The sequence below is a fragment of the Theropithecus gelada genome, chromosome 15 (genome assembly GCF_003255815.1).
Source record: "Theropithecus gelada isolate Dixy chromosome 15, Tgel_1.0, whole genome shotgun sequence".
Lineage (NCBI taxonomy): Eukaryota > Metazoa > Chordata > Mammalia > Primates > Cercopithecidae > Theropithecus > Theropithecus gelada.
In genome coordinates this window covers 82,513,040-82,528,234 of record NC_037683.1, presented here as the reverse complement: position 1 = coordinate 82,528,234, position 15,195 = coordinate 82,513,040, and the positions used below count along the sequence as shown (strand labels likewise).

The window sequence follows — 15,195 nt, the reverse complement described above, 5'->3', positions numbered from 1 at the left end:
ATGTGAAAAGCATGGCATTAACCAGACTGTGAAAAGGACATTCTTTACACTATGACAGCTGAAATAAGAAGGCAGGGCAGGCCGGGCGCGGTGGCTCAAGCCTGTAATCCCAGCACTTTGGGAGGCCGAGACGGGTGGATCACGAGGTCAGGAGATCGAGACCATCCTGGCTAACATGGTGAAACTCCGTCTCTACTAAAAAATACAAAAAACTAGCCGGGCGAGGTGGCGGGCGCCTGTAGTCCCAGCTACTCGGGAGGCTGAGGCAGGAGTATGGCGGGAACCCGGGAGGCGGAGCTTGCAGTGAGCTGAGATCTGGCCACTGCACTCCAGCCCGGACAACAGAGCGAGACTCCGTCTCAAAAAAAAAAAAAAAAAAAAAAAAAAAAGAAGGCAGGGCAGCACTTTGTCGAACCTTGGCTGGGAACATGAGCCTGGAGGAGCTCACATTTTTTTTGCCGCTTTGCACACATCTTTGAAACGACCGCAAAAGGGCCAGGGGTACTGGTTTTGGGGGAACAGATTTTAGCAAGCGGGCAAATTCACAAGTACAGAATCTTAACCAATCAGGATCAACGATTGTGTTTTACAGATGAGGAAACTGACGCACCAAAGGGTAACTTGCTTACACAGATACAGAGACATTAAGTGGCAGAGCTGGGATTGAACCCAAGCTGTCTGGCCCCAGAGTTTGTGCACAGTGGAAGGAATTGTTTTCCCAGCAATCAGAGCAGTGCTCAAAACATCCAAGGACAAGCGTCTGAGAATGTCAGGCGCACCTCCGGGAAGTTCCCGAATCTCCAGGATCCTGGCCCCTCAAACCTTAGTTGTCTTAGTCGCTGATACCTTCACAATAGCTGTTTTTGTTTGTGTGTGTGTGTTTTTAATTTAATAGAGATTTGATGGTTGTTATTGGTGGGAGGTTTGGTCAAATGTAGGTTACTCATTCAAAAGCACAAGTTAAAGTCTTTCTTCGGCTGTTTTTAATCATAAAAAAGAACCATTGCCAAATACTCCTTGCTTTATATCCTACCTGCTTTTGTCAGTTTAATATTCCTTGGGCAACTGCTAAATCTTTTGGAACCTCAGTTTACTCCTCTGAAGGATCATGGTACTCACAACAAACGTCAAAACCGTGAGCATAAAACAAGTGAACAGAAATACCCCAAGTACAGAGCCTGAGGGTGTTCAGGCTCTGAACAAAAGCATGGAGACCTAGGTCAGAGGCAAACATTGGCCTCTGCCTGAGGGAGGCTCCATTCTGTTCTGCTTGAGGGAGGCAAAGCTTGGAGGTCAAGGTCATAGGATGAGTGTTTTCTTTCTTTTTCCTTTTTTTTTTTTTTTTTGAGACGGAGTCTCACTCTGTCACCTAGGCTGGAGTGTAGTGGCATAATCTCGGCTCATTGCAACCTCTGTCTCCCGGGTTCAAGCGATTCTCCTGCCTCAGCCTCCTGAGTAGCTGGGATTACAGGCATGTGCTACCATGCCCAGCTAATTTTTATATTTTTAGTAGAGGCGAGTTTTCACCATGTCGGCCAGGCTGGTCTTACTCCTGACCTCATGATCCACCCACCTTGGCCTCCCAAAGTGCTGGGATTATAGGCGTGAGCGACTGCACCTGGCCAGGATGAGTGTTCTTTCTAAAGCCACCCAGTGGCCACCTCTCCTTCTAACTCCAGGTCACCCGTGAGCCCTTGGACCACAAGTCATGGTAGGCTTGCCTAGCTTGAGTCTTCAGATGTGTGTGCTCGCTCACACAGTGCCAGCTCATGGGATGCATTTGAGGAAATAGTAGTTTCTGGGCCTAAAGTCTCAGGCCCATGGGTCAGGAACCACTTGACCCAATCGTTGCCCATCCCCTGGTAAGGACAGGCCTGGGTGGCCAGCAAGGAGCCCAGCTTTCCTTCCCAGGTGTCCCCTTGTTGCCCCCAGCCCCGTCAAACCACAGCACTTGAAGAGTGAATCAGGACTTATGCCTCGCAGGGGGAGGATGAACTGGTACAACCACTTTTGGCATCAAATGAGTTGACTATTGGCTGGCCCTTTGCCCAGCAATTCCATTCTAAGAAATTCACCTGAAAGGAACTTCTGTCCATGCACAAGAACAGTCACAGCAGCACCATCATAACAGAACACTGCAACCAACCCAATGTCACCTAAAGGAGCCCGGGGAGAGTGTGACATAGAGTGTGATATATTCACCCAACTGGACACTATCCAGCAGTAAAAGCAAATAAATGACAACTGCATGCATCCATACAGATGACGCTCAAAAACAGTGTTGAACAAAAGGGGGCAAGCCACAGCAGAACAGATACGGCAGAACAGCTTGTATATAAACAATACATGGATTGGGGGAGATACAGAGGAGGTCAAACTCTAAGAAAAGGAGCTCATGATTAACAGAATTCGGGCTGGCAGATTCCTCTAGGGAGGATGGGGCAGTGATGGGGTGAGGACAAGGGCCTCCTGAGGAACAAGTAAATTCTATCTTTTAACCTGGTGTCAGGGATACAAGTATTTGTTATTTGTCTTAGTCTGGGATGCTGTAACAAAATACCAGCCACTGGGTGGCTTATAAACAATAGAAATGTGCTTCTCAGAGTCCTGGAGGGTGGGAAATCCAAGACCAATGCACCAACAGCTCTGGTGTCTGGCGAGGGCCAGTTTCCCGGTTCATAGATGATGCCTTGTCACTGTGTAAGGGTGAACAAGCTCTGTTGGGCTATTTTAGAAGGGCACTAATCCCAATCATACGGGGCTCCACCCTCAGACCTCATCACCTCCCAAGGGCCCCACCTCCTAATATCACTTCAGTGATTAGGTTTTAACATATGAATGATGAGGTGACACAAACATGCAGATCATAGCATTTATTATTAGTTTTTAAGCAGTATAAATATTTACTTATTTATTTTTCTAAGACAGAGTCTCGCTGTGTCACCCAGGCTGGAGTACAGTGGTGCCATCTGCAAGCTCACTGCAAGCTCTGCCTCCCGGGTTCACACCATTCTCCTGCCTCAGCCTCCCAAGTAGCTGGGACTACAGGCGCCTGCCATCATGCCCGGCTAATTTTTTCTTTTGCATTTTTAGTAGAGACGGGGTTTCACCGTGTTAGCCAGGATGGTCTCAATCTTCTGACCTTGTGATCCACCCACCTCGGCCTCCCAAAGTGCTGGGATTACAGGTGTGAGCCACCGTGCCTGGCAGCAGTATAAATATTTATATATCCTTTTCTATGTGGAAACTTGTGTAAATTGTCTGCAAGACAATAAAAATGATTTGAAAGTGAGTGAGGGTATAACCTGCTTGTTAGGCCTAAAGCCAAAAGGTCATAGGATCACAGGTGATGGTTTTGTCCCTCTAGGAAAAAATAGATGTCTAAAAGCTGTCCAAGGCATGCAGAAGTGGATGCCACAGGAGCTTATTGAGTTATTTAAGAGGCAGCATGCTATGGTTTGAATGTCTGTCACCTCCGAAACTCATGTTGAAACTTAATTCTCAACGTGGCAGTATTGAGAGGTGGGGCCTTTAAGAGGTGACTGGGTCATGAAGGTTCTTCCCTCAAGAATGGATTAATCCATTCATAGATGAATGGGTTATCATGGGCGTGAAACTAGTTAGGCTTTATGAGAAAAGAAAAGAGGTAACACAGTCAGCCCCTTACCATATGACGTCCGTGCCGCCTCAATACTCTGCAAAGTCCCTACCAGCAAGAGGGGACTGCACCTTGGACTTAGCCTCCAGAGCAGTAAAAAAACCATTATTTTACCATACAAATTGCCCAGTTTCAGGTATTCCGTTACAAGCAACAGAAAATGGACTAAGACACATCCAGTTATCTCCTCCTTGAAGCTGTCTCCAGTATTTAAGAGGAAACGTTAAAGACGCAGCCCCTGTCACATCCCTCCATCAAAAAACACAGGCTGCCTTGTGGAACCAGAGTCCTTCCCAGCCTCCGGGTAAGTAAGGTTGGGGCTGGGGACTTTGGGGTTGTGCTCTTAAAAGCCATTTCTGTGGATTCCTGGTTCTGCTGAGTAGCCAGATCTGAGAACCAATGATCAGGCACTAAATACGCTGTCCCACGTGGTGGTCACCAGCCCCCGCGGCTACTGAGCACTAGAAATGTGGCTTATGGAACTGAGGACCTGGATTTTCGACTTTATTTAATTTTAATTATTTGAGGTGATAATAAAGTAATAATGTTATTAAGAGACTTTTTTTCTTTTTTCCTTTTTTTTTGGAGATGGAGTCTCGCTCTGTCGCCCAGACTGGAGTGCAGTGGTGTGATCTCAGCTCACTGCAACCTCCGCCTCCCAGGTTCAAGCAATTATCCTGCCTCAGCCTCCCGAGTAGCTGGGATTACAGGCGCCCGCCACCACACCCAACTAATTTTTGTATTTTTAGTAGAGACAGGGTTTCACCATGTTGGCCAGGCTGGTCTCAAACTCCTGACCTCAGGTGATCCGCCCATCTCGGCCTCCCAAAGTGCTGGGATTACAAGTGTGAGTGACCACACCCTGCCTAGGAGACATTTAAGTGTGTTTGGAACAACTTGACTATGTGAACCATCATTTTCAATTGTCAATTTTATAAAACTAAATAGAGATCGAGCATTTACTTGGAAATTGTGAATTGAGATATGCTGGAAGTATATGAGTATGAAAGAGTATGTAAGATATCTAATTACTGATTTTTGTGTGTGTGTGACACATTGTTTTCTGTATGTGACACAAGTATGTAAGATATCTAATTACTGATTTGTGTGTGTGCGTGTGACAGTCTCCCAAAATCTCGGCTCACTGCAACGTCCGCCTCCTGGGCTCAAGTATTCTCATGCCTCAGCCTCCTGAGTAGCTGGGACTACAGGCACCCACCACCATGCCGAGCTAATTTTTAGTAGAGATGGGGTTTCACCATGTTGGACAGGCTGGTCTTGAACTCCTAATCTCAGATGTTCCACTCCCCTCAGCCTCCCAAACTCTTGGGATTACAGGCGTAAGCCACAGTGCCTGGCCTCATTACTGATTTTTAAAATACTGATTACATGTTGGAACGATAAAATTTTGTATGTACTAGGTTGAATAAGTATGTTGTTGAAAATGATTTTTTTTTCTTTTTAACTAGAAAATGTAGAATTATGTGTGTGGCTCCCATTCTGTTTCTGTTGAACAGCTGCTCTAGAAGTAGATGTAAGGGATAGAGAAAATGGTGGGGAAGAGGCCTTCAAGTGAACTCAGTTTCTGATGAATTTTGGAGACCAAGGGGACCTTAGGGTCAATCCAGGACAGTCAGGGCTTTACAATAATTAAACAGGATGGTGGCCCCAGTTGCCACTGCCATCCACCCAACTCCTCAAATACCCAAGATGTGCAAGGGAACTGTGGAACAGACAGGTTAAACAAATGTGATTAATTCAGTATGGAAAAAAGACGCCCAGCTGGTGACAGAGGTTGCTAACCATCTATCCATAAACCCAGTGTCCACCTCCTGGGTGCCAGCGTCAAGTTGGGTCTGTTTGTCAGTCAACAGCCCTTAACAGCCACCAGGTACCATCCAAAAAACTGTACCACCTCTTGTCATTCTCCTAAATTAAAAACTCTGCTGACTGCCGGATGCGGTGGCTCACGCCTGTAATTCCAGCACTTTGGGAGGGCAAGGTGGGTGGATCACCTGAGGTTGGGGGTTCGAGACTAGCCTGACCAACATGGAGAAACCCATCTCTACTAAAAAATTAGCCTATAATCCCAGCTACTCAGGAGGCTGAGGTAGGAGAATCATTTGAACCCGGGAGGCAGAGGTTGCAGTGAGCCGAAATTGCGCCACTGCACTCCAGCCTGGTGACAGAGCGAGACTCCGTCTCAAAAAAAAAAAAAAAACAGAGAAAACAACTTTGCTGACACCCCATGCTGTCCACACAGGCAGGGGTGGAAGCCCAACACGCAGCAGCTCAGGTAGTGCACAGAAGCCAAGTAATACATGTCTGCTTTCCTAGAGGGGGTCTAAGGACCATCATGGCCACACTTGCCTATTTTTCCAGAGATGCTGGGAAATCCATTTTATTTTTTATTTTTATTTATTATAATTATTTTTTGAGATAGATTCTTGCTCTGTCACCCAGGCTGGAGTGCAGTGGGCGATCTTGGCTCAATGCAACCTCCGCCTCCCGGGTTCAAGTGATTCTCCTGCCTCAACCTCCCGAGTAGCTGGGATTACAGGCGCGCGACACCAGGCCTGGCTAACATTTCTTTCTTTCTTCTTTTTCTTCTTCTTTTTTTTTTTTTTTTGTATTTTTCAGTAACGACAGTGTTTCACCATGTTGGCCAGGCTAGTCTTGAACTCCTGACCTCAGGTGATCCACCTGCCTAGGCCTCCCAAAGTGCTGGGATTATGGGCATGAGCCACCGCGCCCTGCCAGGAAATCCATTTTCTAAGTCCCAACTTTTAAGCACTGGCAACCAATCCCAAAGCTGCTTCAAACACAATACGGGCCAAATAACACGTGTAAGTGGGAAGTTTAAGCCTAAAGTACAAACTCCGGGGAGCAACACAAATATGGCTTGGACTTGGCCTGCCTCTTTCATCTCCCCTAATACATGCCCAGCCACTCAGAAGGGATCCCCTTCCGCCTTCCCTGCCTTTGTCCAGAGGGTTCCCTCCTTGTGGAACACCCTCCACCACTTCCTTGGCATCTTCAAGACCCTCATTAAATACGCCGTCCTCCCCTTGAGGAATCTTCCTCATCCCCTCAGCCATTCTTTGGGTTTCCTCCTTTCAAGTCGTGGCATAACTGGGCCAGATATTTCTTTGTACGCCCAAGGGAAGAAAGGGGAACTAATTTGAAGTTCTGAAGACTTTATCTATGTTATTACCATTTAATCCCCACACCAGGTCTGCAAAATGGGCGTCACCTTTATCTTCTCCCTACAGAAAACAAAGCCATGTCTCAGAGAGGTTAGGGGATTCCCCAAGGTCACACAGCTCTGCGGAGTGGGGCAGACTTTGGAATGAAGGTCGGGTCATTTTCCAGAAGCCAGGGCCCCTGCTGCTCTAGCTACTCTGCAGCTCTGAAAGTTTCACCTCGCTCCAGGAAAGCATTTCGTTCAAAAAAATCTAGCCTTAAAAATACTAGGTATGGCCGGGCGCGGTGGCTCAAGCCTGTAATCCCAGCACTTTGGGAGGCCGAGACGGGCGGATCACGAGGTCACAAGATCAAGACCATCCTGGCTAACACGGTGAAACCCCGTCTCTACTAAAAAATACAAAAAACTAGCCGGGCGAGGTGGCGGGCGCCTGTAGTCCCAGCTACTCCGGAGGCTGAGGCAGGAGAATGGCGTGAACCCGGGAGGCGGAGTTTGCAGTGAGCTGAGATCCGGTCACTGCACTCCAGCCTGGGCGACAGAGCGAGACTCCGTCTCAAAAAAAAAAAAAAAAAAAAAATACTAGGTATGTGCGCGCCCGTGCGCGCCAACACACACACACACACACACATTATATATAGATACACACAGACACACACATGATGTGTATGTATATACTAGCAGATACCACCTATTAATATTACTGAAACAAGTTATCGGTGCGAAGTGACAAGCATGGAGACAGCCGCAGACCCCTCGGAACCAGTCCCCTCCACCAGCCTGCCCTGCCTTCGCCCGTGCCGTGCGCTGCAGTCGCACTGCACGACAAAATGTCCCCTTTTCCATCGGAAAGCAGAAGCCAGTGCAAATGCAACCGGGAGAACTAGAGAACGGAGTTGCAACGCCGCTACCGCCGGACCGCGCTGAGACCGAGCAGCGTAGCTAGACCGGCGCGCGTCCCCGGAGCGTCCACGGCGTGCGCGGCACCTCCCTACGCAGGCGTGCGGCGCGCGGCGTGCGGCCCGTGGCGGTTCCCGGGGCGGATACTCACGGCGTGGTGGGTTGTGCAGGTCGCATTGATGCCGGTGCGCAGGCCCCGGCGGCTGCAGAGCTGGGCCAACTCTGCCGGCCGCGGGGCCCGGGTGAGGGTCTGGGCCTGGGCCGGGCTGGGGGACGCCAGGAGGCCGGCGACTGCGCGGCGCCCGAGAGTCCACATGCTGCTCTGGGTCTGCCGCCCGCTCCGCCCTCCAGGGCGGGGTGCTGCAGCGACCCCTGGTGGCCACTGGCCGCAGGCACTCTTCTGTGGGGAAACAGCCTGAGGTTAGACCTCAGGAAGAACTTCCCAGCTTAGCACTATTCGTGCATTTAACAAAAATGGAGAGCCTGCTTTGTGCAAAGCACGGAGTGCAACCAGGACCCCTGACCCCAGGGAGACTACCGCCTGGTGTCCCGCCGCTTCAAAAATTCTAAACAGGAGGAACTTGGGAGCTCAGTCTTGCTGGGAAGTGGGTGCATGCACGAATTGAGGCTGCTTGGCCGCCGGTATGGGTTTACAGCAGTTGGGTATGTGGGGCCAGGAGACGGATGCCTTGTGTAAATCTGCACTCCGCCCACTTCCTAGCTGTGTGACCAACGGGCAAGTTAATTAACCTCTCTGTGCCTTGTTTATAAAATGCAGTTTATAAAAGTTCCTGCTTCATAGGATTGTGGTAAGGATAAAATGAGTTAAGCCCTGTAAAGTTTTTTTTGGACAGGGCATGGTTCCTGTTAAGTGCACAATAAATATTGTTAATAGATTTTGTTTGTTTATTTATTTTTGAGACGGAGTCTCACTCTGTCCCCCAGGCTGGAGTGCAGTGGTGCGATCTCGGCTCACTGCAAGCTCCGCCTCCCCGGTTCACGCCATTCTCCTGCCTCAGCCTCTCGAGTAGTTGGGACTACAGGCGCCCGCCACCACGCCCGGCTAATTTTTTTTTTTTTTTTTTTTTTTTTAAGTAGAGACGGCGTTTCACCGTGTTAGGATGGTCTCAATCTCCTGACCTCGCGATCCACTCGCCTCATTTATTTGTTTGTTTGAGACAGAGTCTTACTCTGTAGCCCAGGCTGGAGTGCAATGGTGCGGTCCTGGCTTGCTGCAACTTCCCCCTCTAGGGCCCAGGCAGTCCTCCCATTTCAGCCTCCCAAGTAGCTGGGACTACAGGTGTGTGCCACCACACCCAGCTAATTTTTGTATTTTTTGTGGAAAGGGTTTCATTATGTTGCCCATGGTGGTCTTGAACTTCTAGGCTCAAGCAATCCTTCCACCTGGGCCTCACAAAGTGCTGAGACTGTAGGCATGAACCACCCACCGTGCTTTGCCTATTGTTGATAGATTTTAAAATAGAATTTTATTTCCGTTACATATTACAAAAGGATGCAAATTGTGAAAGTTTTCTTCACATTTTATATATGCTTTAGATGATGTCAAATGTGAGCCGAGTGTGGTAGTGCATGCCTGTGATCTCAGCTACTCAGGAGGCTGAGGCAGGAGGATCACTTGAGCCTGGGAGCTCAAGGCTGCAGTGAGCCAAGATTGTGCCTGTGAATGAATAGTCACTGCATCCCAGCCCGGCCATCATAACAAGATACTGTCTTAAAGAAAAAAAAAAAAAAGAAAAAAGAAAATGTGAATCGTGTACACTTTTCATGGCAGAGAAGATGGGAAGGTACTAAAGTTCTTCCAAAGCCGCTTTGTGAATCGTGAAGAGAGACATGTTTACACACTTAGGATGCTAAATAACAAGTGTCAAGAGGAATGTAACAGGTATGAGTGTTGAATGGGAGTATATAGAGCTAGGGATGGGGGAACCAAGGAAGTATTCATGGAAGAACAGGCGTTGGCACAGGGCCTTCAAAAATAGGGTGGAGGAGGTGAGGATCTGATTGCCTGTCAAAGAGGTGGTCCAGGGCGTTCTGGATGAGAGACATCTTTCTGTGTTTAATTCTAGGCAGCTGCTTAAATACTGTTATGTATATGCCAGGCCTGGAGAAATCATTTTCCCCCTGCAAAGTATCTGGAGATGCTTTTGATTATCACAGTGGGCAGCTGTGGGGTGGGTGTGTTCTACTGGCATCTAGTAGGTAGAGGCCAGGGATGAAACGTCCTGTGATGTGCAAGACAGCCCCCAACCTGTGCAACAAAGAAGTGTCCAGTCCAAAATACTGCCAAGATTGAGAAGCTCTCCTTGAAGCCATAAAGGGAGAGCCCACAGGCATCAACGGGGAGTGTTTTTGTTGCCAGCCGTGGTCTCAGACTCTGCCACACCAACAGTAAGGCCCTTCCTCACATCATCAGAACTGCATTATATACTCAGAGAGAGCTGCGTCATTAGTTATTATTATTATTTTTTTTATTATTTTTTGAGACAGAGTCTTGCTTTGTTGCCCAGGCTGGAGTGCAGTGGTACCATCTCTGCTCACTGCAATCTCTACCTCCTGGGTTCAAGCGATTCTTCTGTCTCAGCCTCCAGAGTAGCTGGGACTACAGGTCCCCACCACCATGCCTGGCTGATTTTTGTATTTTTAGTAGAGATGGGGTTTCACCATGTTGGCCAGGCTGGTCTCGAACTCCCGACCTCAGGTGATCTGCCCTTCGGCCTCCCAAAGTGCTGGGATTACAGGTGTGAGCCGCCACACCAGGCCCTTGTTGTATCATTATTAGCCAGCATGCTTAGCAAGCTCTGACATAGAAAGGCCACTAGCAAATGCTCCAGCTGCCTGCAAAGTTGGTATCATTGCCCCAACTTTTTGGCCAAAGAAATAGACCTAGAGTAGCAGATCAGAGAAGATGAAGGCTTCGAAAGAACTCGTCCTTCTCCAGTTCCTTGGAGGTAGTCAAGAGGAATCAGGCACACTTGGTAAGAAGCTGGGGCACTGTGGCGTGGGCAAAGATGTTGAGGGACCCTCTAGTACACTGTACCTGTTCCTCTCTTGGTTGCTTTTAGCCCCAGGTAGGCAGATCCTAACAGCTGTCAGGTTATGGGTAGGGGAGGATTTCACCAGAATTACCATGCTCTGCCATTAGGATATTTTGATAGGATTTATCATAGGGCAATGATTCTCAAATACGGTCCCTGGGCCAGCAGCCTCAGCATCACCTGGAAACTTGTTAGAAATACAAATTCTCAGGCCCTGTTCTCGACCTACTGAATCGGAATCTCTGGGGTTTCGAGGCCCAGCATTCCATGGTCCAACAAGACCTCCAGGTGATTCTAATGTGCTTTAAAGTTTCAGAAGCACTGCAGTAGCATAGGCCTTGGGCAAAACTGTGAGTTAAGCCAGTGTCACCAGGGTGATCGTTTTAAATCTAAAAATCTAAATCTCAAATGTGAATCTAACCATAGCCCTCCGCTTTCACTACCATCAAGATAAATTCCAGCTTTTTTAGTATGACAGAGGAAGCTTTCTTGCCCACCTTAGCTCTGCCAGCGCCCTTACCACTCTCTTCTGTACACCCCACTCTGCATATTGGGAGGCATCTAGACATATTTCCTTCTCCAAACTATTTGTAGTTCCTAGAACAAGTGATGCTTTTTCCCTCTTGGGCTATTCCTGATGTTGTTCCTTAGTCTTCCATCCCTTTGCCCGGTATGGAAGATTGGATCTTCCAAAGAGGGCCACACCAATATTTGTCGTATGTCATATGCTGTTTGAGACTTTGACATTCCTGTCACCCAGGGATGTTATCTATTCTCCTCCCTTCGCATTCAGGTCGGGGCTATAATTATTCCAACCAATAGGGTACTGCAGAAGTGATGCTCGGTGACTTCCAAGTCTACGTCTTAAAAAGGATGCAGCTTCCTCCTAACTCCCTCTGTGTGTGTGTGTGTGTGTGTGTGTGTGTGTGTGTGTTTGGGTGTTTGTCTGAAACAGAGTCTCATTCTGTTGCCCAGGCTGAAGTGCAGTGGTGTGGTCATAGCTCACAGCAGCTTTGACCTCCTGGGATCAAGTGATCCTCCTGCCTCAGCCTCCTAACTAACTGGGACTATAGGTATGCATCACCACACCTGGCTAATTTTTAAAATTTTAAAAATTGTTGGTAGAGACAGAGTCTTGCTATGTTGCCCAGGCTGGTCTTGAGCTTCTGAACTCAAGCAGCCTCCCACCTCAGCCTCCCAAAGTGCTGAGATTACAGGTGTGAGCCACGGTGTCTGGCACTCCCTCTTTTTGGGATGCTGACACTGGGGACCAGCCATCATGTTTTGAGGAAATCCAAACTAGCCAAAGTAGAGAGACAATGTAGAGAGAGCTGAGGCCCCCTCAGCCAATAGCCAGGGTCAACCAGTAGACATGTAAATGAGTCATTCTTCAGATAATTCCAGCCTCCAGCCTCCCAGTCTTCCAGCTGAATCCTTAGACATCATGGAGCAGAAACAAGGTATGCCTTATGTGTTCCAGGTGAATTTCAGGCCCAGAGAATCTCTGAGCAGAAAAGATGTTTTGACAGCTTTAATCCAGTATGTTTTAGGTAATTTATTACACAGCCATAGTAACTGGAACATGGGGCTACATTCTCCATATCCTGTAGGACTCAGCTCAGATGTCAGAGGTGACCTCCTCCAGAATCCTTTTATGAAACCAAACTTCCATATTCCCACAGGTGTGCCTTAGGTACCTCTCTGTTTCCACAGCCTGCAGTGTAATTGTGTTTTCCTGTTTATCTAATATCTCTGACATAGACACTCTACTGGTGAGTGAGTGATATTCTTTGTTGGCCTCCTGTTTCTTCAGTAGCAATCACTGTTGCTAAGGAAATGGGGTAACACAATTGGCCAGTTCAAGGGGCAGGGCATATTACCTGATGAAGGGCAGTGAGAAAGAAACCTTGTAGGGCACCAAAAAACAAAACAAAACAAAAAACCAAAACCCAATCCTCTACAGATGACCAAACCTTAAGTCTCCAAATTCTCACTCATTCTTGCTTAGCCCCGGGCTTCAGCTCAGTGCTATGATTCAGTGCCTAAAGACTTAACTTCCTGCCAGGAGGTGACTTCCGCTCTGGGGAAAAGAAAGCCCACTGCGTTTGCTTGGATTGATTGGTAAGAGAGATGGATAAAAGGATGTTCTTTGACATTTGCCAAGGGCAATTTTTTTCTATAATGAGGGAAGAGAAACAGCTGTACGTCCCGGGAGACTGATTATGGCACTGGAGTCAAATCCACACTCTGGAATGCAATTTGGTACATCGCCTTAATATTAATATAAATTAAATTCATAAGATACTCAGCAAAGTAATCAATAATTCCAAAGTCAATAAATATTAAACACATAAATGATTTAGATAATGAGCTAATTATTGAACGTTTCAGTGGCCAGAAAAAAGGAAGTTTGGGTTTATTTTCTGAGAGTGGCTCCCTGCAGGGTCCCTTGGGCAGTGTGTGATAGCTTTTGATCTGTGATCTGACAGATTACGGGAGCTTCAGGCAGAGGCCCCTCTCTCTCGTACAAAAATACTCTTCTTGGTTACTGTTTGAGGGAACAAGAGGAGAGAAGTGTGTGATGTATCTGAAATATAGCCTTTAGAGATTCATTCTTTGTGTTAACTAAGGAATTTGCATTAATATACCTAATGAAGCCACCTTTGTAAAGGTGATGACAGTGCGAGGAATTTAGCTCAGCTGACTCCGTCTTGCTTCTGACTCACAGGCTGGCTGTCCTCACTTATTTCTGGGCATATAACAAAGGCCACGCCAAGCTAACTATGGGAGGAATTTAGTGTATAGTTTAATTTTGAAACAAGAATGGTAATAGTCCCTCCCTAAAGCTGAGCCCCTCCTTTTTCGGGGACTGAAACTGCCTTTTTTTTTTTTTTTTTTTTTTTTTTGAGACGGAGTCTCGCTGTGTCGCCCAGGCTGGAGTGCAGTGGCGCGATCTCGGCTCACTGCAAGCTCCGCCTCCCGGGTTCCCGCCATTCTCCTGGCTCAGCCTCCCGAGTAGCTGGGACTACAGGCGCCCGCCACCACGCCCGGCTAGTTTTTTGTATTTTTAGTAGAGACGGGGTTTCACCATGTTAGCCAGGATGGTCTCGATCTCCTGACCTCGTGATCCACCCGCCTCGGCCTCCCAAAGTGCTGGGATTACAGGCTTGAGCCACCGCGCCCGGCCCTGAAACTGCCTTTGAAAAACTAATGAGAGGCCACAAGATGAGGAGTATGGGAGGGATCTGAATTCTGCTGAGATGTAGGCATAGCTTGCCTTCGTATAGTCATGTGCTGGAGGTCGTAAGATTCATGACTTCCCCATTTGCTCTTGTAAATAACATCACTATTGTAGGACCTAAGATGGGTCTTCTGAGATGATTTTTAGAACCGTGCATTTTGGATACCAACTGACTTCACTTGGACTCGCGACTCATGACTCAACCAGTCCTGTGGCCAGCACCCTATGGTGGACTCAGCACATGAGGATTCTTTGCCATGCTTTATCCTCAATCAACCAACAACACCCATTCCCTGACTCCCTGCCTGCCAACTTATCCATAAAAACTGTAGCCTCTGAGTTCTCAGAGAAACTGATTTGAGTACTAAACTCTTGTCTTTCATGTGGCCAGCCTTGCCTTGATTAAACTGTTTCTTTACTGCAATACTGCTGTCTCGGTGAATTGGCTCTATCTGTGCAGCATGCAAGAAGTATAGTATAGTAGAAACAAGTAGACTTTTTGGGCTCAGACAAATGTATTTGCAAAGCAAATAATTTTCAAAAAGTTAAAAACGTAATTCTCATGCAAATGTGTAGTGAGCATTCATCAAAGATTAATTAATTAGAGTGGTTTGATGGACTGAAGTGTGTTCTCCCAAAGTCCATAGGTTGAAATTTTAACTGCCAGGACACTCAGAATATGACTGTATTTGGAGGTAAGGCCTTTAAAGAAGTAATTAAGGTTGGCCAGGTATGGTGGCTCATGCCTGTAATCCCAGCACTTTGGGAGGCTGAGATGGGCAGATCACTTGAGGTCAGGAGTTCTAGACCAGCCTGGCCAACACAGTGAAACCCCATCTCAACTAAAAATACAAAAAAAAAATTAGCAGGGCATGGTGGCGAGTGTCTGTAATCCCAGCTACTCAGGAGGCTGAGGCAAGAGAATCATTTGAACCCAGGAGGCGGAGGTTGCAGTGAGCCGAAATTGCGCCACTGCACTCGAGCCTGGTGACAGAGCGAGACTCCGTCTCAAAAAAAAAAAAAAAGGTAATTAAGGTTAAATGAGGTCTTAAGTGTAGGTCCTAATGTGAAAGGTGTGATGTCTTTATAAAATGAGACAGAGACACCAGGAGCACATGTGCACAGAGAAAAGACCACA

General features: G+C 47.5%; 1 protein-coding gene across 2 annotated transcripts in view; it reads right to left on the bottom strand.

Annotated features, from left to right (window-relative positions):
- The window catches only part of FXN (frataxin), a 38,930-nt gene extending 30,331 nt beyond the window's left edge, over positions 1-8,599 (bottom strand). The window contains exon 1 of one of the 2 annotated variants that reach the window (XM_025360011.1): positions 7,912-8,599. In XM_025360011.1, coding sequence (XP_025215796.1) covers positions 7,912-8,076 — 165 coding nt within the window. In that variant the 5' untranslated portion in view covers positions 8,077-8,599. The remainder of the gene's footprint in view (positions 1-7,911) is intronic. The other variant, XM_025360012.1, reaches the window with a different exon arrangement.
- Positions 8,600-15,195: the final 6,596 nt, after the last annotated feature.